The sequence below is a fragment of the Ornithodoros turicata genome, chromosome 3 (assembly GCF_037126465.1).
Source record: "Ornithodoros turicata isolate Travis chromosome 3, ASM3712646v1, whole genome shotgun sequence".
NCBI classification, from domain to species: domain Eukaryota; kingdom Metazoa; phylum Arthropoda; class Arachnida; order Ixodida; family Argasidae; genus Ornithodoros; species Ornithodoros turicata.
In genome coordinates, this window is record NC_088203.1 from 3,706,256 (window position 1) to 3,733,548 (window position 27,293).

The following is a 27,293-nucleotide window of genomic DNA, read 5'->3' on the forward strand; positions in this document are numbered from 1 at the left end:
GATAATTACTCGAATGTGCGAAAGTTAACTGTGAGTTTTAGTGGAGTAAGTTTAGTGCGTAAGTGAGTGTGTGAGCAGTGAGTTTAGTGCGTAAGGGATATATCATGATGGCCATGCGTACTGCGCGAAGCTCTCTTTATCTTTTGAGCGTGCGCAAAGTCACCAACGCTATCCTTAACGTACGCAAAGACGATTGCGTGCGATATGCACTAAGACGCACTGTTTCTTCTTTTTTTTGTGCAAAATCCCATGCAACGCAAAAAAGAAAAAGAAAATCAAATCAAAAATTAACGAAAGGGCATTCCGCTGCCTCTTTACACAACCATATTTACCACAGATACTCAATATAAAAGACACGCAAATACTTTCGTTACTTGGGGGGGGGGGGGGAGGGGGTATATGTTTATTAAAGAAAAGAAGAAAAGAAAGGAAAGGTTAGCCAGGCAATGAGCCGGCTTGCTATTCAGAAAAAAAGGAAGAAAAAGGGAAAAAGGGGAAGGGGAAAGCGAAAAAGAAAAGGAAGGAGAAAGAAAAAACAAAAAGGGGAATCGAAAAAGGAGAGGAAGAAAAAAAAGAAAAAAAGGGGAATCGAAAAAGGAGAGGAAGAAAAAAGAAAAACGGGAAACAAACAGAAAGGAAAATGAAAGAAAGAAAGAAAGATAAAAAAAAACATCAGCACAACGTTACTTGCAACCACATCATGCAACCGGGTTGCAACAGTGGCGTTATGCGTCGCGCCAACAGCTGGTAGCAGCAGTTGCGGCGTGACTAACGTTACCTGACGTTCTGACTTATTTATTTATTTATTTATTTACTTATTTATTTACCCCACAGGGCCTTACAATGGGGGGTGGTACGTAGAGGCTGGCAGGTACAATGAAGTATAAATACAAGTGCAATTGTATACTTGCACGTCTAAACAGAAACACATAAGTAATTAGACACTGCGGTGCGAAATTGATGAGGGTCAGTAAGCTCGATTATGCGATGAGGGAGGCTGTAGTAGACTGACGAAGATGAGACACGCGCGCTGCGTGGATCCGCTGTTCGACTGATGATAGTTGGTTAGTCCACGACCGGCATCAGCGGAATAAAGATGTTCGTTTTTTCACTCCGCTCGGTCTTCGCACAATACTACAAAGGCTATTCCTAGAGATGCGAAGCCAGAAACAAGCCGGAAATTTTGGGAAAAAAACTTCTTTCTTTTTCGTTTTTTTTCCTCGTCTCCGAAAAAATTGCCCAAAATTTTCAGGCGACAAAATTCAAAAATGTAAATTTTCGTGCCTTCGATGCGTTCCAACCCGCCAACAGTGCCTTAGGATCCTGTAATCCACCAACACCCACCAACTTCGAGCTCCGTCTGGCCGCTCCAAGCGATCGCCATCGCGTTCACGTAATGTCGGAGTTCCTGGTCGGAGTGGACGGGTTGTTCCAATTACCTATCGCTGTGTAGACAGCAGTCTCATTCTCTCTGCATTTATGCCTAGAGGGTAAACACTACTAAAGTTTTTAGCTATGCTGTGGCTTGGCCGACAATGCTTCGACTCAGCAGTAACCGCGTTTCTTTCCATTTTTCCAATTTTTCGGGGGAAAAAAAAAAGAACCCCGAAAGAAACGCTTTTTCGAAAAGTTTTTTCGAGCGATTCAAAATTTGCGGAAATTTTGCATATGTGATGAGGGAGGCTGTTTTGGGCGTCACTCTCGTCATTATTGTTTTTTACTTTTAATTTTGCGTTAACGCAGCGAAGCAACTGTGGCTATGAGCGGCGTACAGACGCAGACAGGTGGAGAGAGGACAGCAGAAAGGAGTATAGGGGACAGAGGGGTTAGTATGCGTCCTGGGCCGACTTCGGGGGGAACTGTGCCGACAATCGTCTGGACAGTCTTCGGAAAACCCAGGGAAAACCTCAGACAGCACAGCCAGCGCCAGGTTTCGAACCTACCACCTCCCAGCAGTCTCAGCGTGGAAGGCGACCGTCCTACAACCACCACGCCAGAGACTCTAAGGAAAAAAAAGGGTGTGAAAAGGTGGTAATATCTGTATAGTTACCACCTACACTCTTAAAAATGAACTTCACCACGTAGCACGCTCCTAGCCAACCATCATCCCGGGTGATATCGTTCCCTTCCTTGATTTGTTGAAAACGGGAGGCGTGCGCCTTTTTGTGACACTTATGCATAAATGTTAATTGTCACAAAAAGGCGTACGCCCGCCGTTTTCCACAAATCATGTGAGAGAACGATGTCACTCGGGATGATGGTTGTCTTGGAGCGTGCTATGTGGTGAAGTTCATTTTTAAGAGTTTAGGTCAACATAGCGTCTGATAAAGGGTGTAAAAGGGTGGCAAAAGCAATTATCACATATTCAAATTGCTACAAAAAAGGCGTACGCCCCCCCCCCCCCTCACTCACCGAATCAGAAGCGGTAACCCAATCATTCGTATAGGTAGCAGGTGGAACTTTTGCAACCTTTTTGGCACAACACTCTTAGAAATGAACTTCACCGCATAGCACGCTCCTAGCCAACCATCACCCCGAATGACAACGTTCTCGCCCTAGATTTGTTGAAAACGGGAGGAGGAGCCTATTTTGTGCCATTATGCACGGCACAAAATAGGCTCCTCCTCCCGTTTTCAACAAATCTAGGGCGAGAACGTTGTCATTCGGGATGGTGGTTGGCTAGGAGCGTGCTATGTGGTGAAGTTCATTTTTAAGAGTGAACATACGCGACAACTATTACCTCCTATAAAAGGTGTGACTGCTCCACCTTTTTTTTTCTGAGAGTGCACGAGTGGGTACATGGCAGCGTCCGCCGAATGTGAGACCCTGATCTTCGAAAAACACCTTTTCCTGACTGCTGACATTACCAGTTCCCGAGCGTTCCACAAGAAAGAAACAAAACTCGCGACCAAGTCGTTCTTCAAAGATGAGAAGAAAGAGTCAGTTCCGCGACAAAAGGGTCCAATTTCGGTTAAGGCTCAAAGAAAAATCGCTCACTGATTCGAGCAAGTTCCGCTTCGGCTCGTCGCCGGCAGCCGTGTTTTTTGAGTGAGCGGCAAACGAAATTCAATATGCATATCATTTCGGAATTCGCCCCGCGACGCAATTCTGATTGTACTTATTTATTTTTTTTATTTTTATTTTTTATCTTGGGACGGTGGATCTTGAAAGAAGATAAAGGACGTTGATTCGATGCGGAAATGGGATGGCGAGGGAAGCGAGAAGAGAAAGGGAAATGAAGGTAAATGTTTTTTTTTTTTTTTATCACGACGTTGTTATGGTTAAGAACTTTGTTCTCCGTGCGAGGAGGGCTGACTATTGCGCACATATTTCTTTGTTTCCGTTTTTACTCTTTCCCTGTCATTGTTTTCCCGAACCAAAATATTTCCTATTGGCCCGTTTTTAGCGTATATTAGCCACATATATATTTAGCATAATTAGCATATATATATTAGCATAATTAGCATGTATATTTAGCATAATTAGCATATATATTTAACATAATTAGCATGTATATTTAGCATAATTAGCATATATATTTAGCATAATTAGCATATATATTTAGCATAACATAATTAGTGTTCCGTGTTTTCGTTTTTTTTCGATTTAACGTATGTTTTTTTTTATGCTTATCGATTCTCACGAAAACGGCGTTTTTCGATGTTTTTCCTGCCGTGTACATGGTTTATCCGACAGTTATCGGCGAATAGAAATCACAATGCAATTAATGCTCGACGCTCATTCAACATGGCGTTCTAAGCTGCGGTGGGGTTTTACGGCTAACGATAAGTAGACGGACATTTTTCACAACCATCGTATTTCTGTATGGTTTTCTGATCTGCATCAACAACTTGCTGGGCGTGCAGAGCAATTTATCTCTGTCATAGTTCCTGGAATGTCCCTATGTATTCGGTGTTTTTCGATTATAATCGAATGAGAGAAAATTTAAACCGGCGAATGCTTTTCGGCGTTTTGCGATTAAAACCGAAAACCCGGAACCCTATAAACGTAATGTAAACTACATTTGTGGCTGATCTGCTGAAAACGGGCCAACTTCTGTCGCTGTTTTCTTTATACGGAAGCTTTTTATTCCAGCCAACCTCGTTACATCTTACGCGTAATAAAAAAGACGAACCGAAAATTCAATCTTTTAAATGTATCGTAGCGGGGACCAGTTACGCGATTACCATTCGACTTAACGCGTTCCATTATCGAATCAACGCAGGGATATTTCTTCTTTCTCGTATCGCTTACATCAACAGAGGGATATGCATTTGCCCGGGCAAACAAGTACGTAGATGCAGTTCCCTGGTGTCATCTGTTACGCAAAGCGTAACGCATGTAGCGCACTGTAGCGTGCATAACGACATCGTCTATATGTGTGCGGCATGATCGGAATGGGTTATTAACGCAAACGCTTTGAGTGCTTCAACCATTCAGCGGAGTAACCAGCAATAGCGTACAAAGCATGTGCACCTCTCTCTCTCACTCTCTTTTTTTGGTATAGCGTAGCACAACAAACCACTAGAATCCTTTCATTCGCTGCCTGTCATCTGTTGCCGTTCTTGCATCGAAATGTCCAACTATAGCCGTTGTTCCTTTGTCAGTGTATAGTCACAGTTGTGTACATAATTACAAATTTGTGTATCAGGCCACGTTCGTTCAGCCGTGTCCACACTCTTAAAAATGAACTTCACCGCATAGCACGCTCCTAGCCGGCTATCATCTCGAGTGATATCGTTATCTGCCCCGATTTGTTGGAAACGGGAGGCGTACGCCTTTTTTGTGGCACTTATGCTGTTCATAATTGTCACAAAAAAGGCGTACGCCTCCCGTTTTCAACAAATCAGAGCAGAGCAGAGTGTTAGCACCGTAACTATGAGCTGAGCGGTCTACAGCTGCGGACACATGGAGGACTGCAGGAAGGAGTGGAGAGAGGGCGTTAGTGTGCGGGGTTCGCGGGAAACATCTCGGACTGTGGCCCACCATCTCGAAATCGTCAGCGTTACCTTAGACCACCAGCGAGTGAATGCTGTACCCAGAAGATCGCGTCGCTGCATGGTGAGGTAGAATATGAAATGAATAGAAAACATGCTCTGACTAAAAGGCGGTATCACCTGTTGGCACGCTACATAAACTAACCAACTATTTTTTTTTCTTTTTCTAACAGCCGTCGCAAGCCCGCAGGAAGTCACTGTACGACAAAAATCGACAGCCTTAAGTGAGGATTTAATTGATGGCCATTACAAGTCCTATGCGCTTGCCTATATTTTTATGTGCAGTGCTGCCATTGTAAGAGAGCTCGCTGCGGAACAGCACTAACAAAATATCTCATCACCTATGCTATGCCATCTGCTTATCTTCCTTGGGTTTCTTGCTCTTATCCTTCCGTTCCTTATCATTCTCTTTCTTCTCTTCCTTCTCTTCTTTCTTCTCTTCTTTCTTCTTATCTTTCTTCTCCTTATCTTCCTTGCTCCTGTCCTTCTTGGCAGCCTTCTTTTTTGCGGTAGTTTTGGCATCAGGCGCCGCTGTCTGGCCCTTCGGCGGCACGTTCGTTTCAACGGTCGACATCTGTAACGGTTGAGATACCTTCGAGGCCTCCATGAAAACACCGTCCTTCGCTCTCACAGTCGTGCTTGCCATCGTGTCCTTTTCCGTGCGGTCGAGACGCACGCAAATCTCGGTCCCTTCTGCCATCGCCTGACCCTTCTGCTGTATGGTCTCCGTGTCAAGGGGAACATCCACGACAGACCTGCCAGATATACCAGACTGCGGAGCAGACTGCCCAGATTTGCCCGACTTTAAGGATATGCCTGACTTTAAGGATAAGCCCGATTTTAAGGACTGTTCTTGGTCGGCTTCGAAGGTCGTGCCTTCTGTGCCCGACCTGTCGGTCCTCTCGGCAGCGACGGTTCTCTTGTTTTTTCTTTTCTCCTCCGATTCATTAGACACCGGTTTTAGAGACGCGGTCGATGGACGTCGCTCCTGAGAATGGAAGCACTGGAGGAAGTCGTATCTCATTGGCATGATCCCTCCCACGAAGAGTTTCTTAACAACTCTTGAAGCAACCAGCATGCAAAGCAAGTGGGCGACCATAGAGAAGGTGCGGTAGGGGAAAAGCTGCCTTCCATGCTGACTGTCGTATCCAGGATAGCGAAAGAGAGTTGGCAGGCCCATGCCAGGTTCACCGGCGGCCGTTCGGAGCAGAAGACCGAGGAAGAAGCCAGTCAGGGAACCGTAAGCGTTGACGCCGTCAGGGAGGAACAAGATGCACACCATCTGTCAGAGAACGGGGACATGAACTGTTTACAGAGAGACACAGGAACTGAGGTATTTTTTCTTTCTTTCTACGGAGTGTTCTGCAATGAATAAGGGAGCCGTTCCCAAGAACGGCATGCACAGGTAATCTCGAAAGCGCGTGCGGCTTCAGTTCCAAACACCTTAAACCTTATTGACAACATTTATTGACATTTAAAACCATAATAGAATGGTGCCGTGATCTTACACGGATGGTTTGTCAGCCTAAAAAAATTTAATGGGACAATAAACATGTATATGATGTGAACATTTTTTAAATGCATTGTCAAAAACTTGCTTGTCAAAGTAAATAATGGCTCCAAGGGGACCGAATATTCTCTGCACTCTTTCGCGCTGGAGCAGTTACACCAGTAACACCTTCTAGGTTAGGTAAAAGTTGTCGCGTATGTTGTGCCTAAAAGGCTGCAAAGTTCTACCCGCTACCTCACTCTCAAAACAGAACTTCACCGCATAGCACGTTGTCCGCCCACCATTGCCACGAATGATAGGGTTATCGGTTCTGATTCGGTGAGCGAGGGGGGCGTAAGCCTTTTTGTAGGAATTCCGATATATGATTGCTTTTACCACCCTTTTACGCCCTTTATCAGACGCTATGTTGACGTAGGCGTTAACTACAGAAGTTACCATCGTTTCAAGCCCGCCCTGCGATGTCCTGGCGTCAATAGTCACACGTCATTTTGACGTCGCGCACCATCAACCACTCAGAATGCGGGACTCTTATACATTAATTCGGTTGTAAGGTCGAGCATATTCCCTATAGACCTCTACCCGAGAAACGTCATCGTGACATTGGTAGACAGATCGAAAAAAAGGAGGGGGGGGGGGAGGGGCTGAGTTCCACGAATGCGCACTTGTTCGCTGCCTCCTACTGAAAGAGAAGGAGAACCGAAGGTCGCGTCCCTTTCAGAGACCATGTTAGGACATCATCCCCTCAAGACCGTACGCCTTCGGGCGCGACCTTGTTCGCTCCTAGCTTCGAGCGTAGTTCAGCTCTATCAAATTGGTGGCGCTGTCGAACACTATGACGTCATTTGCTTACAAACAAGGTGTGGTCTGTTGTCAAAGCCAGTTCAAAGCGCACCAAAAGCACCCAATATTCAATGTCACGTGCGTGTTTTCAGCGCTGTATACTCTCTGCAAGTAACCGAGCGTTCTGCGCATATCTCCTCTCCCGGTTACTCCGCTCCCATTGGCTACTGCAGAGCCCTCCCTCTTCCCTCTCACTTCCTCCTCTCATGCGTAGAGATGCGCTTGCACAGCGTATTGCTCCGACAGGTCACCGCGATGTTCTCGCAACCGGTTCCCTCGCGAGCTGCAGCTTGTCTCAGCGGGGGTGGGATCTGTCATTGGCTAGGAGAGTGAAATCTCCCCAATCTTCAACGCCTATAATGCGACGTTGCTACGCGTTCGAACGTTGTGACGTCACCCTGTTGCAAGGATGAAAAGAAAGACTCACGCGAATTACGCTTCTTGAATGGCATTGACTAGATGCAAAATATTTCATGTTCGTCCAGCTGGTTTGTGCCCCTTTGAAAAAAGGCATCGTGACGTGGCGTATTTCCATGTCACGTGTCTCGTGACGCAGATCGGCGCGGCACGGGGACGTCACGCGAGGATTGCCGAGGATTGTGCCGTAGCAATACACGTCACAGGGGACACCTTTTTTACGGTGACTCCTGCTGGACAACTTGATAGATGAGACAAGATTTCGAGCTATTCTAAACTGCACCTCATAGCCCGTTTAAGTAGTTATACTTTTCGCTTATTGATATCGTATATACGGGGTGTCCTTTTTTTTAGGTACCACAGATTTCTTATTAAAAATTTCTGAGAGCAGGACAGATGTCATTTTTGCTGTTGAGTTATACGGCAATGCAGACACCCTCTCGTAGAGAAAGAGTGTATTGCTACATGATGACTAATTACGTGCATTAATGAATACTTTAATTACGGGATTTCGGGCAAAAACGAAATAGCAGAATGAGGGATTGTACTCGTTGAAAGCCATTCCGTGTCTAACAAATCCTGAAACGCGTACGTGTCATAAAATACCCATCCCCGCATTTTGATATGCAAATGAGTCGAAACAGAAACCGCGAAGACTGGGAACGCATGGAGCACAGCGCCCAATCCACGTCACAGGGCCACGTGATTTGAAGCTATGGAGATTGGAGTAGGTGTCGATGTGCTTGCTGGCCAGATAATCCGCTGTCCGGCCCAGAGAGGGCTCCGTCGGGGTAGACGCGCTCTTTTTTGGTTTCGGCTCATTTGCACGGCAAGCAAAAACGGCTCTATCTTGAAGTACAAACATTTCAAAACCGCTGATGCGACCGGCTAGGAAGTCAGCCAGGTCAGGTCTGTTAGAAGCCTAAACGGCATATCTGGGGTACCTAAAAACAGTCCCGAAAACACGAGGCATCTGGATATCAGGAGTTCAATGAACGTAACTGTTTCAAGTGTTACGATACTTACAGCATATAACATTAGATTTTCCGTTGTTTGTAAAAGGCACGAAAACCAAAGGCCAAGCAAGACACGTACTGACTGGTGCTTCATTGCATTTAAACAAAGAGTATACCAAGCTGTCCAACTTTGTTTCACGTCATCTTATCTTCTAGGGGCTACCGGTAGCAGTTGTAACACACACACTAAACTAACTAAAAAAACTCATAAAAGATAAACAAGAAAACATAAGATATCAGCGACCGACCTGTGGGAAGAGCAGGATAAATAGGAGGTCGGAAGCGTAGTTCCACATTGAATTTACTGCCGTGGTGGCCACAGCGATATAGGTTGCAAAGGCACCGAGGAGTAACACAGACAGTCGAAGCACCAGGACAAGTTCCGTGGTAGACGCCTGGGAAGAAATGGTAGGCTCATTACGGACAAAAAGCACAGATCTAGAGGAACCATGTCAGTCTTCGAAGAGAAAATGTCCTCCTTTGTTCCTGTTAGCCCGCGAAGCAAATGTGGTCATGCGCGGTGTATAGACGCGGACAGATGTAGAGAGGACAGCAGGAACAGAATGGGGTTACTTCGCGACATGAGCACACTTCATCGGGAACTATCCCGACATCCTGGTAACTGCGGGAAACTTATCTCCGGCTAAATCTAAATCTCCGGCAACACAGCCTGTGTGCGTGCTTTGCCCACTATGCCGCGAAGGTAAAGAAGGAAGAAGGAAGGTAAAGGCGAAGAGGAAGGAGGAACTGGTTACATCCAGTTCAAGAGGGTTGTGGTCCATAGAAAAGCCTCGGAAATTCCCATTGGTTTTCGGAAGCACGTGGCCTCCCCACCCCCGACTTCCTCACCGGCGGGGACATCAGACTGACGTAGCCGGATGATCGCAGTGCCCATTTTGCCATGCCATAGTCTCTTACCCCCCTTTGTTGTACAACATCGGATGAAAGTTCACATCGCTATTACAAGGCCCGTTCCAGGTTGACCGTATCACCCAAAGAGAACATCGCGGGTGTTGAGCAAGCCGTCGAGAGCCGGCTAGTAACCTGTTCGGGCCATCGCAGGATGGGTTCCCCGACATCTGAACAGGCGATCAGGAGGGAGCGTGCATGGCAGTCTCTGAGCATCGGATGAACCGGTTTCAATCAGAGTGGAACGTATTTTTGCAATCAATCACGTAATGAAACATGGATGCATAATTTCACCCCACAGACAAAAAGCAGCAGCGCGGAATGACGTAAAGTCTCCTCGCCACCAAAAAGAAAGAGTCAGCCGTCTGCTGGGAAGTCCATGGCAACTGTCTTCTGGAAGGTGTCATCGGTGCAGATGTCTTGGAGCATGGGGTCCGGATTAATGCCTAGTACTGCTCTTGGTTGATAAAGGGTCCCGTACGAAACGCAATTCGCGAATACACGGCGACTTTGCATTGTGCATTGTGCAATGCACTGTGAGGTTTTGCCCCATGCCTCTTACAGCACAGAGTTAGCCAGAAGCGATTACCATTTGTTTGTGCCCCTTAAAGAGCACCCCGGAGGAAAGACATTCCAGAAAGATGAAGCCCTCCAGAAAGGTGTCCTGCAGTGGCTACGAAAGCAACGCACTTCCTTCTACGCCAAAAACATCAAAGAGTTGCGATGGTAGTGGATTCTAGATGCGAGTGGTGAAAACTGACGCAGTTTGGTGCTTCCAGAATCGCCCATTGTATTTAAAGAAAGAAAATGATGATGATGATGATTTGTGTGATTTTTTTGGGGGGCATCGACAGGGCGACAATGCGACAAAACAGTGGCGCTGATGTGCCTAGGTCAAACAAAGATGATGTTAGCTAAAATAGAACGAAACTAAAACATTACTAAAATTATAGCAGATTCGAAGAAAAATGAAAGAAAGAAACAACCTTGAAGGGCGTCATGACTCGAAGACACGTGTCACAGCTCAAGTTATACGAGAGGAATCAGTTCGGACAACGCGTCTCGCAGTATTGTGGTTAAGGGCAAACATGTTGGGAAGTGCGACAGAAATATGGCTTCATAGATTACGTGATAGGTGATAGGCCAAGGCGACAGGCCTAAACGTAGCTGCTGCCTCTCACCTTTGGTCTCAAGATCCCCTTGTAGATGTTGTGGGACAGCATGGTTGCCGCGCTGAATATTGTCGAGTCTACGGTCGCCATGACAGATGACGCAAAGCCCAGGACTAGAATGACGGCAACGGGCCCGGGTGTCAGGGTCCGAATAGCCATGGCTAGCACGTTTCCACGTATGATGTCTTCCATGGTTAACGTTGCGTTACTCTGGGTGGTAGTGAAATCTGAAATAGATCACGCTCGGTTGCTTCAGGTGCCGTGAATGTCACTTTCCAAGGTTTCCAAGGACCATGGTTAACGGTAACACTGATATTGATTTTTCGAGGCTTCACCCAATTCCAGACTTATTCAGATGGTTGTATCATCTAAAATTGTCTGCAACAATTGTCTATAACACTGCCTTCAGCTTACAAACCACGTCGAAATGCTCTGGAGGAGTTACAGGAAAACCTGCGTTCCTGGAGACAGACCCACCGGTGTTCGTTGTTTCATGTAGCAACTTGTGCTTCTCATCCTCGCCCGATTCGCGTAGTATAAGTAATGGTATTCCTTCTCCGGCTTTGGTAATCCGGTGCTGCTGAGTTAATACGGGGGGGGGGGGGGGGGATAACTCTTTCATGAACAGAAAAAGGGGTGCGTAGAATTAAATTGCTGAGAACAACTACAGCAGAGGACTAACATTGCAATTCGAATATCAATAAATATTGCTCTTTTAAACAGAGTATTCAGTAATAAACATAATAAGCAGTACGATATATCGATATTTGTCGACTGAGCCTGAGCGTACACTCTTAAAAATGAACTTCACCGCATAGCACGCTCCTAGCCAACCATCATCTCGAATGATATCGCTATCTGCCCTGATTTGTTGAAAACGGGAGGTGTACGCCTTTTTTGTGACACTTATGCTGTTCATAATTGTCACAGAAAAGGCGTACGCCCCCCGTTTTCCACAAATCAGGGCAGGTAACGATATCATTCGAGATAATGGTTGGCTAGGAGCATGCTATGCGGTGAAGTTCATTTTTAAGAGTGTAGGACTGAACGGAGGAGGTGCCTGCATTCGAACCGTACATGATTTGCCTACGGCTCAACGGCAAACCCGACAATTGGCCTCGCGCAGAAACACGGGTGTCGTCTGCAAACTCACGCCGCATCCTTGTATTATCGGCTGCACGACGCTAATGTTCCTCATTCTGAGCCACCTCGTCTGCATTAGAGTTACTGAATAGATACGCTCAGAATTGCATTCCTTTTCCCTGGTACTATGCCAGCAGCCGTCTGGCAACATCGAGAGCGCCACTCTGCCATTGGACAAAAATCTGCTACTCGGCGTCACTTTGTTAACAAGCCAGTGGAACCGCACGCTTCTAAAAATGAACTTCACCGCATAGCACGGTCCTAGCCGTCTTCATCCTTACTGACATCGTTCTCGCCCCTGATTTGTTGAAAACAGGAGTCGTTCGCCTTTTCTGTGTCAATTATGTACTGCATAAGTGGTACAAAAAAGGCGTACGCCTCCCGTTTTCAACAAGGAGAGACCGATGTCATTCGGTATATGATGGTTGGCTACACTCTTAAAACAGAACTTCAGCGCATAGCACGCTCCTAGCCAACCATCATCTCGAATGATATCGTTATCTGACCTGATTTGTTGAAAAGGTAGGGGGGGGGGGGCGTACGCCATTTTTGAGACACTTATGCTGTTCATAATTGTCACAAAAAAGGCACAAATCACAAATCAAAGGTCACAAATCAGGTCAGGTAACGATATCATTCGAGATGATGGTTGGCAAGGAGCGTGCTATGCGGTGAAGTTCATTCTTAAGGGTGCAGGATCGTGCTCTGCGGTGAGCTGCGGTGGCTCTGCAGTTTCTTGCCATGCCACGGCGAGACTGGGAGGTACCCGGGTTCGAATGCTGCTGCCGGCCGTGCTGTCTGGGATTTTTCCTGGGTTGTCCTCAGACGCTTTCAGACATATGTCGGCACAGTTCCCTTGGAAATCGGCCCAGTGCGTACATTCACCCAGGGCGTTAGTTGTGACGTTGCCCACGTGACGTGAGGCAGACAACGGCGAGCCCGCTCACGAGCAACACCACCACCAGTTTCTTTCCGCCGAGGCAAAACGACCGCCATGCTGCAACAAACTTCTTTCCCATCGCGAATTTGCGGCGGACAGCACGTGCAATTGCCACAGGGCCCCAATAGACCTTTTTAGAAAAGCAAGCGCCACCTGTGGCACGCAAGGGCTCATGGGAACTTAGAGCGCCTTAAATCATTATGAGACGACCAGAGGCGGAGGTAGAAGAAGAACAACAACATTCCCGGTGTGCGTAGCAGCGGCGTCAGCCGAGATACACCATCACCGTAGCAGACGACAGAGCAGTGTCCCTCAAAGTTCCCATGCTGCTTTGCGCGGCGCGCTTGGTGGCGCGAGCATCTTTTTCAAATCGTCTATTCGTTGTCGTCAAGGAAGACGCGAAAGCGTGGTCGAATAAAGAACGAACGAACGTCTACAGACGGGATCAGTCAGCGGACGAACTTAAACCAGCTCCCGTGGCATACAGTGGTGAGGATGATCGCTTTTCACATTCTTAAAAATGAACTTCACCGCGTAGCACGCTCCTAGCTAATCATCATCTCGAATGATATCGTTATCTGCCCTGATTTGTTGAAAACGGGAGGCGTACGCCTTTTTGGTGACACTTATGCTGACAGATCAGGGCAGATAACGATATCATTTGAGATGGTTGGCTAGGAGCGTGGCATGAGATGAAGTTCATTTTTCAGAGTGCACGCCGAGACTGCACTTGAGAACAGACCTGCACACCTCGTGCCACCTCGCACACTCTAAAAACAGAACTTCACCGCATAGCACGCTGTGCGCTAACCATTGCCACGAATGATATAGGGTTATCGCTCCTGATTCGAGGAGAGAGGAGGGCGTACGCCTTTTTGTGGCAATTTGGATATACTGTAGAAGTGGTTTTTTTCGCGCGGAATTATTTTTGGCGTTTTTCGCGCATTCCTCCAAAATCGCGAATTTAAGTTCCCGCGAATAACTGTGGCCACATGAGGGCGACGCTATACCGTGACTGCCTTGACCTTTTCTACTCCATGCAGCGTAGGTAGTTTAAGCAAGCCGCAGAAGATTATTTTATCCCATCAGGCAAGACGTAAAGAAACGAAAATTGATCACGCTTTTGTTACTCCTACAAACGCATTGCACTGTACAGTGCTGGACAAAAGTTTACGGAACGCGCGAGCGGCGTATTTTCTCTGGGCAGAGACACCCTAGCGGCGAGCGGAAGCGGGCGAGTCCACGTGTTCAGAGGGATGAACGAGTGCGCTTGTGGCGACCCACCGTGGTAGTAGTGGTAACTTTGCTTTTGAGTGTAACGAACGCCAAAATGGCTTCGTTTTCGGTCTGCTGCACCGAGCGCGAGTGGAAGTCCCTCCGCTATCGGAGAGATAACAGGCCGCTAAGATGAATTGAGGTGACAACGGGCTGCAGTGCCTAGCTTTTTTCTTTTTTTACGCCTCAGCGTAATGCAGCTGACATGGCCTGCGCAGAGCCCGGACTTAAACATCATCGAAAACGTCTGGGGCAGCCTGAAGAATAGGATGAGCTAGAGTCACTAAATAGCTAGAGACAGACGCCTACAAGGAGCAAGGACGCAGAGTGGCCCTTGCTACGTGAAGACGTGGACCTTGTCCGTCGGCTATACGCTTCCCTTCCTGTGCGTATGGCCCCAGTTATTGCTGCGAAAGGGGGCCGACAAAGTATTGAGACACATCGTCTCCCCCTGCCTCTTGTGTGTGTGTTCAAGGGTGTACGCTCTTTTCTTCTGTTTTTGTCTAATAAAAAAAGAAAAACAGCTAGGCACTGCGAGCCCGTTGTCACCTCAATTCATCTTAGCGCCCTGTTATCTCTCCGATAGCGGAGAGACTTCCTTCCCGCGATAGCCACTCGCGCTCGGTGCAGTAGACCGAAAACGAAACCATTTTGGCGTTCGTTACACTCAAAAGGAAAGTTACCACTACTACCACGGTGGGTCGCCACAAGCGCACTCTTTCATCCCTCTGAACGAGTGGACTCGCCCGCTTCCGCTCGCCGCTAGGGTGTCTCTGCACAGAGAATATACGCCGCTCGCGCGTTCCGTAAACTTTTGTCCAGCACTGTACATCTATACCACGAAGCCGAAACATGCCTTTCCCCGCCGTCTCAAAACCAGCTTGTATGATAGTACGACATCTCAACCGAACTGTTCAGTGCCCTGAGTAATAATGAAAATTGGCTGACCTGCACAGGGCCAGTAGTATGCCATTCTGCATGGTCCCTAAGGGCCGGGTCCCATAGCTTTATGCGAGCAGCAGCAGCAAAGCAGCAGCGGTGCGGCAGCAGCAACACGGCAACATGGCAGCAGAGCAGCTTTCTGCTGCCGCTGCTCTGCTGCTGGAGGCGTCCCATAGCTTCGTTTTGAATTAGCGGCAGCAGCGGCTTAGGAAACACAAAGCGTGTTGGCAACTGTGGCATTGTTTACATTTCGCACATTCCGAAGGCGTACGCAGCGGCTAAGCCTTTTAGTGCACACACCTAGGAACGCAATCCTAGGTGAAAGGCGTTTGTGTGAGAGATATATTGTGGATTTGGAGCTCATAAGTGAACTTTGAGATGAGTGTGGTGGTGGTCTGAGCCTCGTATTACCTGACTCTTCGTTGATGTGTAGTCAGTTTTGGTCTGGTCAGTTTCATGACATTCAACGTAGGTTCGTCCTACTGCTGTGCTGTGCAGAACAGTCCTTGCTGTGTTATGTGGAGATTCTTCTACGGGATTTTGTCGTATAAATATTGCCTCGTTACTATAGTATTCGACATTTTGATTTACGGTGACTGTCAAATGCGTACGTTGCTCTTAGTGAAATAAAACTGTCTAACGAAAACAAAGGCCCCTTCTACTAGTACTCACTGCTTTCTGCCTGTTTTCACAAGGAATGGGTTCATTATCTATCTCTATCAAACCTTTTCTTGTTGTCTGAACGTTGTCTATCTCCATCTACCCTTTTCAAGGGTCAGTTTCATTTACAACCACCTAGCAAGGTCTTGGAATACCGACCACAAGAAATTTGTTCGGTTTGGTTTTCACACGGCATGGACGTGAAAGTAATTTGCTTGTACGTTATCAGGTCACGGGTTTTGAAGTACTTTCCAGAAAACAAGCGAACATGTAGCTACAACTGGTATACACAACATATGTATCACGTAGGTTCGGTCGAACACTTTATTGAACTTTATGAACTGAATTATGTCCTGAAAGCGCACTTCACGCAGTCCCGATGATTGAACACTCGCTCCAAACTACTGGCAATCACAAGCGTATCCAGGTTTTCAGAATCAAATCACAGAACAACCAGAAACAAACCTTCTGCCGTCACTCACCGCCCTCCTAACCCTAAAACCCTAAACACCGTCGAACGAAAACAATACCAACCAGCCTCCTGATTGGCTTTCGAGACCGGCTGCTCAGGCTGCAGAGCAACAGGGCAGCACAGCAACCAAAAATTCGGATACGAGAGCAGCAGGGAATTTCTGCAGCTCGGCAGCGCTGCTGCTCTCGCCCAGTGCTATGGGACCGCTCGTGTCGCTGCAGCTCTGCTGCTCCGCTGCTGTTGCTCTGCTGCTGCTGCTCAAATCAAGGCTATGGGACCCCGCCTTAAAGGCCATTGTACAGGGCTTTTCCTCCCATGTCTGTGAGAAGAAGAAAGAGTATGCCCGAGTAGTGACCGCGGCACGATTGGCAAGAGCAAAGCATTCCCGGAAACCTGTGTCACGAATTTAAGTTCTCGCGAATCACTCCTTGAACCAGCTTTGTTCGAAAACGCGAAAATATTTTCCACGCGGAAAAAAACACTTCTACAGTATGATAATTGCCACGAAAAGGCGTACGCCCTCCTCTCTCCTCGAATCAGGAGCGATAACCCTATCATTCGTGGCAATGGTTGGCGCACAGCTTGCTATGCAGTGAAGTTCTGTTTTTAGAGTGCGAGGTGGCACGAGTTCGAATCCTGTCACCTGCTGTGCTGTCTGAGGTTTTTCCCGGGTTTTCTGAAGACTTTCCTGACGAATGTCGGCACAGTTCCTCCTGAAGTCGGCCCAGGACGCATAGTAACCGCCTGTCCCCCCTCCTTCTGTTGCCGGACAACGTGGATGCCAACCCTGTGCAACCAGATACTAAGCGTTTTGTTTAGAGCCGGGGTGGCGCGATGTACGAGGGGGAGAGGGAGCGTATACGAGAGTGAGAGGGCCGAACCCCTCACCCTCAAATTGACGCCACGCGGCTTCACAGAGAGGCTTCAAAAGTGCGTTAAAGAAATGTTATCGCATTTAAAATATCGGTGACATCCCTGTCTTTCCACCCACGCGTTCTAGATAACTTACTTGCAGTTTTGGCACAGCCCCCTATGATAATGGCTGGCACTGCCAGTATCATACATCCAAACGCCGCCGAGTACGACATAGCCTCTGCAACCTGTGCTTCTGGACAAGCCAGTACCCTTTGGACATAATCCTGCAAGGTAAAAAAAATTAACAACAGGTTACTGTATCCTGAAGAAAAGCATGCAGGAGAACTGCTTTATAACTAAACTTTTATGACGCACGTGCAAATAGCTAACGGAATTGTGGCATCCTGCCTCAATACTTTTTGGTACCTGCCGTTTGTGAACCTGCATTCCGAGTGAAGGGGGTAATAAACGCGCTGAAAATATACTTTGAAAATATACGGGTTTGGTGCCAAAACTACATCCGACTTCACAGTAATCAGTCTGCGCCAACCACTGTGCCGATTGATACAGATATCGCTTGTGATTGGAGGAGAGAGAGAGGCTCGCATACGCCGCTTTGTGGAAATTTGTGGTAATTGCCACAAAAAGAGTGCGCCTCCCGTTTTCAAATCAGGAAAGATGCATGGCGGCTGGTTCTGAGCGTCCTTAGTCGAAGGAGGTCCGGAAGTCTTCGTGGCACAGGAGGTTGTGGCAGTGGCGTATCTAGGGTGTGGCAGGTGTCGACAGGTGCCATGGGCGCCAGGTGAACAGGGGCGCTATTACGTGGTCGGATGTGAATGTGCCAGGTCGGGTACTCAACCTGGCACATTCATAAATGATCTAAAGCACCCGCCATTAGAGAGGTTATAGTGTGAAACCTAGTGCGGACAACACGAAAACGCATCCCCAAGGACATCATGTTAACCATGTTGCCATGGGCGCAGGTAGCTCTAGATACGCCACTGGGTTGTGGCGATGGCTTGTTTATGTTTACCCCAAAATGTCATTTATAGGCGCGATCAGTGCCGAGTCCGGAAATCAGAGGCAGAGCTCTTCTGACGTCAGAGCTCAAACTGGGAGCGTGTCCTGTGGATCGCTTCTGTGGACCGTGTATTCAATAGGAACTGTATATCGCTGACTATGACGCGTAGGAAAGTACACAATGCTCAGTGCACAACAATGAGGAAGCGGCGTCACGACTCCCGCACGCGCTTTGCTGCGCTCTCTGCCGTGTCCGTGGACAGTTACTACAGTAGTTTATACTGCTACTTCTCTGCGTTATGGGTATACGATACTAATGCTTGGTTCACACTGTTGCATTTTCATGCGTTACGGATGCGGCGCGACACGGTTGTCATGACAACGAAGCACGACACTCCGAAAAGCACACGCACCGCAAGAGTTGAGCTCGACCGAACTCCATGCGGTACGGGCTACCTGCGGAGATGCAGCTGCCAATGAGCGAACGCGCTCCGCGCAAGCGCATCACCGTTGTGCTGTCGCGTGCTTTTCCAACGTTTTTTCCTTCTTTTCAGCAGAAGCGCTGCTGCTGCCATTTAAACAACAAGTGGCCAGTTTACGCGCTCTGTATGACGCAGATACGCTTCAATACACCTCAAAGTTTCGCCGACCACATCACGTTGCCCGTTCATGGCTGCCTGTGGAATAGAGACGTGGTGGAGTGGAGACGTGATTGGTCAACCACAAGCGTTTGACGTATCAAGAACGCATATGTCTGAACAGCGTGTCGTACGACAGCCGCCTCCGCACTGGATACGCACCGTAACCGCAACGGAGAGAAGTTGTAGTGTGAACCACGCATAACACTGTTGAATTTTCATGCGTTACGGATGCGGCGCGGCGCGGCGAAGCACGGCGAAGTGAAAAGCACACGCACTGCAAGAGCGGCGGCCGTGATCGGCGGCCAAACCGTTTGTAAACAATGCGGTTTCTGCGCGACGTCTTTCGACCACGGTGATATCACGGGTTTTTATCCGATAATATCGTATAGTAAAACGCGCCAAGTTTTGCACATAACGCCTCGTACTGTTGACGACATCCAAAGACAGTGATGACGCCAACGCGTTCAGACTTACTGAGCCGATGCGATGTACCGATGGGCTACCATGTTGCGGAAGAGGCACGCCATAGTTAATGCTGCCAAAATACATTCATCGGTACACACTTAAGAATGAACTTCACCGCATAGCACGCTCCTAGCCAACCATCATCTCAAATGATATCGTTTTCTGCCCTGATTTGGTGGAAAACGAAGGCGTGCTTTGTGTCACAGAAAAGGCGTACGCCTCCCATTTTCAACAAATCAGGGGGCTTAATCGCTTCATCGTCGTTACGGTCGTTACAAGCTAACGAGTGGCGGGAAATTCGAAAATGCGTGCGGGAAATTTAAAAAGGCCGTGAAAAAGGCGTGAAGGCCGTGGTACACGTCACGCGCAAGGTGTGACGTGCCCACCTGTTTGAATTTCCCGCCACTCGTTAGCTTGTAACGACCGTAACGACCATGAAGCGATTAAGCCCCCAGGGCAGATAACGATATCATTTGAGATGATGGTTGGCTAGGAGCGTGCTATGCGGTGAAGTTCAAGAGTGTAGGTCCGTTCGTTCGGTACGTGGCAAAGTCACATGACCTCAAAGTGGTTCTCGATGACGTGCGACCAGGACAAGGTGGGGTTTTTGCAGAAAGCACCCGCTTGTGGGTAGTTACAAAGATGGCGGATTTATGTCATCCCTATGGGCTCGACTCATCTCCATGCGCCACGGGTTACCTCCAGCTGTGAAGCCGACCAATGAGCGCACAGGCGCACGGTGCAAGTGCATCACTGCACTGCTGTCGTCGTTGCTTTGCCAATATGACTATCTCCGTTGAAAGCACGTTGGCAAAAGAAGAGGATCTAATTTCTCCGTATGCCGTATAGAAACCCTTCAATAACCACGTCACTGTTGCCCGTTTATGGCTGTCTGTGGAATGAGGGCGTGGAATGAACTCGTGATTGGCCAAGCACGAGAGTTTCCCGTATATCAAGAACGCATGATGTCTGAACAACCTGACATATAGGACAACCGCCTCCGCAATGAATCCGTACCGTAATAGCAACGGAATGAAGTTGCAGTTTGGACCAGGCATAACAGCTGCACCACACCGCATCCGTAACGCTTCAAAATGCGTATGGTAATTTGCACCAGATTCAGACCTTGCCGTCAACGAGGCAGTTTAGGAGTACCTGGACGGAGATACCTCCCAGGCCAACTGTGATGAAACGATCGATTCTATGGTAGAAGTCTTCAGAGGTGACGGTACCAATCCAACTGCTGCCGTAGTGGTTCGTTGCGCTGGTAGCTGCATTGTGGAGGCAGAACGGGAGAGACAGCAGCTGAAAAAGTTTTTCTGGTTCAGAGCGCGGATAAAATGGTACCTACACTCTTAAAAATGAACTTCACCACATAGCACGCTCCTAGCCAACCATCATCTCAAATGATATCGTTATCTGCCTTGATTTGTTGAAAACGGGGGGCGTACGCCTTTTTTGTGACACTTATGCTGTTTATAATCGTCACAAAAATGGCGTACGCCCCCCGTTGTCAGCAAATCAGGGCAGATAACGATATCACTCGAGATGATGGTTGGCTACGAGCGTGCTATGCGGTGAAGTTCATTTTTAAGAGTGTACACTGAAGCAAAGTAAGAACGACAACGTCGTAACAACTTCCAGTTCCGGAGGTACGTCGGTTTGACAATGGTTGGCTGTGTTATCGAATCGAAACTGTGGTCTCCTGTATCTTTCTTAGAGGGGCAGTGAAATGTCATCAAGGATTGTTCGAAACCCTGATTAATTTGTCGCACAGCCCATCAGTGGCGCTTGATGCCTTATCTCGTGCAATTCAATGCACGAAAACGCCCAGAACATCCGTCATATGCGGAGAGGCATGAACCGTGCCCTCTTAAGGCCAACCTCCATGAAGCGAATTTTTTTTTGTAACGAAGTTCGCGCGGTATACTGCAACGCGCGTCCCGCCGCCAGTTGTTCGCCGGCACCAGCTCCATGGGACGAAAGACCAGCGGACGGCGTCGGACGTCTGCTCGCTGTCTCGCCCAGTGCGGCGCTGGAACGCCAGGCATTCTCTGCCAAGAAACATCTCTTCTGTTTGGCAGTATCGAATATGCCTTTCGATGCGTTACTGGGCGCACTTTTTTAGACAGTTGTTGGATTTAGCTGCAAAATTTGTGACATTGAGTACATTTTTCGAGCAACTGATTTCACTAGCCTTTCACCTTGTACTCTGGCAACAGTGACAAGGCTAGTGAAATCAGTTGCTCGAAAAATGTACTCAATGCCACAAATTTTGCAACTAAATCACTGTCTAAACTAAACTAAACTATCTAAACTAAAACTGTCTAAAAAAGTGCGCCCAGTAACGCATCGAAAGGCATATTCGATACTGCGAAAGGAAAAGGTGTTTCTTGGCAGAGAATGCCAGGCGTTCCAGAAGCGCACTCGGCGAGACAGCGAGCAGGCGACAGCACCCCATGTAGCACGAAGGCGGCAAGACGACGACGTCTCACGAGAGCAGACGACCACGTGCAGACAAGACAGCGTATGATGGACTATAGACGGCGTAGCTGGCGCAGATTCGTAGCGGAAGAGCGCCCTGATTGGCCGGCCTCGTGTTCATCCGCAGTTTGCGCTTCCGGAATCGCGGGACGCTGGGCGAAAATATCTGGCATGGGCAGATCGCCGGCGGAACCTCACATGTTCGCCGCACCGAGCGAAGTTCGCAGCTTTTTTCGCTGTACATTCGCTCCATGGAGGTTGGCCTTTAGGCGCGCCCCGGAACGGTGACGTAACGAGCCAAAGGTGACGTAATGGCGCGGCGGCATAACCATAACCAGAGAGCTTTCATTTGACACTAAAAACTCATTCGCTACGGCCATGAAGCAGCCCATGACCCCGGCGCACATCTGTTGAGTCCCTCTGCGTCACCCATTTTACGGGGTCATCGACGACATTGAAGCGTTTCCAGAACAGGTGTGCAGTTAAGACCCTCGCGCACTCTACCGGTCAACTACGATAATAATTATTGTGCAAGAACGCATGTTATCTGTCGTGCAATAGCCGCCACAGCCAAAAATCGACGTTGTGTGCGCCTCTTTAACGCATCGAGTGAAGGAAGGTCTACTCACCAAGCCGCTTAACAGGATGACTACTTGAAAAAGGTCCGTGTAAATGATAGAGTACAATCCTCCGAGGGACGTATAAAATAGGGTGACTATCGAAGAGATTATGATGCAGACTATTTCGTTCACTTCAATGATAAGATTCATGGTGGATCCTGCAATAGAAGTTCCGTTTAAAAGGTAAAACGATTGGTGTTTCTTGCGAATGCCGAGAGCTCCGACGTAGCTAGCGTAACTAGCGAGTGGCGAGCTTTCAGTCGAGCGAATCATCATAAGTCCATTTGGGGCAATGGACAACAAGAACTATATATATATATATATATATATATATAAAAGTGAAATAATAAGACTTGGACTACAGATTACAGGAACGTTAACAAAAACTAATTTATTTCATGGGCAATTTAACACATAGATTAAGAAAAGAATGGTCGACGTTTCGACAGTGGCACTGTCTTCGTCAGGACAAAGACAGTGCCACTGACGAAACGTCGACCATTCTTTTTTTAATCTATGTGTTAAATTGCCCATGAAATAAATTAGTTTTTCTTAACGTTCCTGTAATCTGTAGTCCAAGTCTTATTATTTCATTTTATTCAACTTCGTAGCCGTCTGATATATTAACCTATTTGTTCTCTCTCTATATATATATATCGACCAATACGGAAACTTTCTTATCTATGGCCTGGTGGTTCGATGCCAAACCTTACCAGACGTTCAGTAGTCCCGCGATGAAAGGCCAAGGCTGGACTACTATACTACGTTAAAAGCGTCGTACCTAGCGTAGATAAGCTGACAGCGGACCACAGTACTTCTCCGCACAGGCAAGGGATGAAGTAGACAATGACCAGCCGTTGTCCGAAACGCCGTTGAAGAGGGTCAAGCACGGTCGTGCTACCTGTCTCATGGAGCTTGTGTGCGAAAAAGGAACCGCCTGAAAAGCAGAACCCATGCGATCGTTGTAGCACCATCGCCACATCCAAGTTCTTATGTCTTACCGAGTGCAAAGGCCATCGCGTAGGAAAGTGGAGCATAGCAAGACAGGAGTCCTCGAGCGAACATTTCTGTGGCTAGGTGTGACAGCAAGCCGGCTCCCATCCAAGTGGCTAAAAGGGCGACAATGTGGTCAGAAAGTAATATCATTGCGAAGGATAAACTGAGAGCGAAGCCTGAAGCACCGCTATACTGTGACTGAATGCGTGCGTGTACTACTCAAGTGTGGGTCAATGTTTCAATTAGACTTGGTTTGGCAACGTCACCCAAACAGAGCACTATCTCCTGCGGATGTCCAAAATAGATCCCATTGTCCATGTCCTGAAATGGATTTCAGGTGGACATCCTTTGGAGCTACATAGATGGACGTCTCTAGCCCCATCCCCATGTACATCCCCATGATGTACCGCAAGGGCCGTTATTGGCCGAATAGTGTCCCTGACGGGATGTTACATGGAACATTATCGCAGGAGAGAGAGAATCATGGCAAGGTGTGTCGCGACGTGGATTCGACTTTCGATAAACCAACTGAATGTCTGAAACCAAAACCAGCAAAAAATAGATGTTATCCTTATAGTGCCTTAATACGCCAAGCACCTAAGCAGTTCTTCAGTCCAGTGTTATTGGTATACGCAATCGCTCTACGTCAATGTTTCAATTAGACTTCGTTTGGCAACATCGTAGTTGCGCACGTGACAGCAGTGTCAACATGGTACCGCTGAATTTTGATCTCTCCAGCCAATTTATCTTTTCCTTCCCGGTTTTTTTCCTTCCCAGTCCTGGCCTCTTTCATCTTTCATTCAGTTTTCGGTTGCTTTTTTTTCCTGCATTTTTACAAACTCCAATTATCAGAGTAGAGCCAACCCTGATCCCCATCGGATCTAACGTGTTTCTCTTTTTAATGTAATCTAATAATACCGCGTTAGTAGGTCAGAGCAGTAAAATCAGAAGCAGTGACAGTTCCATGCAATGTTGTAACAGTGCTGGATAAAAGTCTCCTGAGCACCCCTAGGTGCTCAATCGCTAACCTCGGGATGAGGCAAGCGGCACGATGGAGCGGATGCAAGTTCGAATCCTTGCGCAAACTTTGCTGTTAACCCGGGATTTACGCGAGACCCTCCGGTTGGATGTCTGCCCTGAACGCATATTAGCGTCACCAAAGCTCCCTCTGATCCACCCTCGTCCCACTTTCCACGCGCGCAGTCTCTGGATGGTAGTAATGCGGTAGTTCCAAATGACCTTTGACCCCTTTTGACCCAAATGACATCAATGACGCCTTTTTACGACAATTATGAACAGCATAAGGGCCGCAAAATAGACTTACGCCTCCCGTTTTCATCATGTCGGGGCAGATAACGATATCATTGGAGATGATGATTGGGCAGAAGCGTGCTATGCGGTGAAGTTCATTTTTAAGAGTGCGGAGTAGCTGCCGTCGTTTTGTTACTCATTTCCGTTTTGGTGACAAATGTTCCCGGAAGACGGAACCGGCGTTACCAAAATAGAAAACGACGGCAGCTACTCCGCACTCTAAAAATGAACTTCACCGCATAGCACGCTTCTGCCCAATCATCTCCTCGAATGATAGCGTTATCTGCCCTGACTTGTTGAAAGCGGGAGGCGTAAGTCTTTTTTGCGACCCTTATCCTGTTCATAATTGTCAGAAAAAGGCGTACGCCTTCTGTTTTCAACAAATCAGGAAAACTAACGCCATCATTAGACATGACTGTTGGCTAGGAGCGTGCTACGCGGTGAAGTTCACTTACGCCGCAGTCCTGGACCACAGACGAACCCCACCACAGACAAAAGCCCTTTATGCTTTCTGCTAAGGTAGCTTGCAGACAAACCGTTCCGCTCCTAGATGAACATTTCTTTCCATCACTCACCAACCAAGGAAGCAGTTCCCAATGCGAGTGTCATTTCGCGGTTGACCAGCAGCAGACGTACGACGTAGTCCAAGCCGGCTTTTTCCTTGCGCTTGCGCTCAATGTGGAATGGTTCCGTGTGATATTTTCGGGCAGCCCACACTCCTATTGCTGTGACCATCACGTAATACAATACAGTGCACGCGGCACCTAACGTGTTCATCGTTCGATCGACGGAATGCAACTGAGGCACGCGTTCAGAGACGACGTGCCCTTCTGAGCCTCGTCTTCTTCTTCGCCTTCTTCTCTTCCCAAGGATAGATAGAAAATATTGTACACATTCCCAAATACATACATACTCATATACGCTCGCACATACGTCATACATACGTGTCACGCTGTTATAGGTCCTTACATATGATCACGGTAGCATACACGTAGTTCCAGCCAATCGTCCTGGCCAATCTCCCTTAGTGGCTCACGGCCATCTTTTGCGAGGGAGACGAAGAAGTAGAAAACGAAGAAAATGTCGCGACGTATTGTCAGTGAAATCAGCACAACCTAGGTGGCGCCAGTGAACTACGGTACTACACCGACGACTCCCACATGTGTGTATTGGCTATGGCTTGAGCAACTGAAGCCTTCGCCTGGATAGCACTGTGGACTCCCAACGCTTTCAGAGATGTGTCGACACAGTTCCCTTAGAAGTCGGCCCAGGACGCACATTCTCCCCCAGGGCGTCAGTTGTGACGTTGCTCACCTCTGTGAGGTCGACAACGGCGAACCTTTTCACCATCACCACCACCACCAAAATACATACTCCCAACCGCAGATTAAGAAATATATTAAAATGAATTACCTGGCATGTCTGGCAACAACGTAGCAGCATTCACTGCCCTTTGCGACAGATCCTTACGTCAATTGTTTGCTAACGTTGCGCAATGTGAACGACAGGTGGCGCCTCCATATTGTATGGCGCCCGCCTCTGCCGCCCCCTGCCGGCCCGGAGCACTGATGTTCTGTTCTGATGCGAGTTTGAGCTTTTCATGTCTGGACAGATGGGAAACTTCAATTCAGTTTTGTTCTCTTCATTTGTTTGCCCCTTCAGTATAAAAAAAAAATGTCCTTTCACATCCACAAGTCCAGGGGGGACATTTTTTTTTGTCTCGTACTAGTCAGACAGTCTAGATCCAGTAGATCGAACGTAGATCTGCTCAGATCGAGTATGACTTGCCCCTCCAATAAACAGATAGGGACAGAAAAGGAAGGAAGGATTTCGGCGGGTGATAGAGAGTGGGGCAGGAAGTAAGTGGACTAATACCCCAGTCAGACGGCATGCTCGAAGGACTTCGGGGAATTTTCATTTGCAAAAAATGACCACTGACAGCCGTGTCAGACGGCAGCTCAAAGGACCTTTCTAAGAAATGACCATCAACGCGAAAGGAGGCCGCCAACGACATTTGAGGAGCAGAAAGGAGCAATCTCGACAACAGCGTTATGCCATTGTACCCTCGCTAACTTCGCAGCTGAATGTAGGAAAACCTATAAAATGCGGATAATGGAGTGAAACTGTGTAAACGTATTTAGATCCTATTTAGAGAAGTGCATATGACTTCTGCATCTTGATTTGTGGCGCAAAGACCAACTTGAAATTTCCACAGCAGACAGGGAAAACGAAACCGAAAAAGGGAGCCGGTGAGGGCAGCCAGTTGAGGAGCACTCCTTTCCCGCCTGTCTGGCAGGCGCCCCCGAACAAAGGTCATTTGAGAGGCCGAAGGCCATTTCTCGCAATTGACATTTGAAATGGTGTCTGGCTAGGGTATAAGAGATCCCCGTACCACCCGAAGGTATGGCGGGGGCCTCCTAGTTGGAAGAGAGGAAAATAAGAATGGGGGAAAAGAGAAAGATGAGAGGGTCAAAATGAGAAAACCACTGTCCTAGCGAAACCACAGCAAAGGGGAGGGACTTGGCAATAGCGGCATTTGTTTTTCAAAATGAATGAGAAAGGAGTTACATAGAATATAAATACGTTATACAATCCATAAATCCCTCCA

The 27,293-nt window shown here is 47.8% G+C and overlaps 1 protein-coding gene across 5 annotated transcripts in view; it reads right to left on the reverse strand.

Moving 5' to 3' along the window:
• Positions 1-5,208: 5,208 nt before the first annotated feature.
• LOC135389823 (high-affinity choline transporter 1-like) overlaps positions 5,209-27,293 on the reverse strand; it is an 88,618-nt gene continuing 66,533 nt past the window's right edge. For 2 of the 5 annotated variants that reach the window (XM_064619853.1, XM_064619852.1), the window contains 8 exons: positions 23,380-23,487; positions 23,160-23,315; positions 22,388-22,536; positions 20,400-20,579; positions 17,303-17,432; positions 10,871-11,088; positions 9,029-9,175; positions 5,209-6,279 (listed from right to left, as the gene is read on the reverse strand). In XM_064619853.1, the coding sequence (XP_064475923.1) occupies positions 5,344-6,279; positions 9,029-9,175; positions 10,871-11,088; positions 17,303-17,432; positions 20,400-20,579; positions 22,388-22,536; positions 23,160-23,315; positions 23,380-23,479 (2,016 nt within the window). In that variant the 5' untranslated portion in view covers positions 23,480-23,487 and the 3' untranslated portion in view covers positions 5,209-5,343. Of the gene's footprint in view, positions 6,280-9,028; positions 9,176-10,870; positions 11,089-17,302; positions 17,433-20,399; positions 20,580-22,387; positions 22,537-23,159; positions 23,316-23,379; positions 23,488-25,260; positions 25,542-25,629; positions 25,659-27,293 lie in introns of those variants that run through there. The other 3 variants (XM_064619850.1, XM_064619851.1, XM_064619854.1) reach the window with 3 other exon arrangements.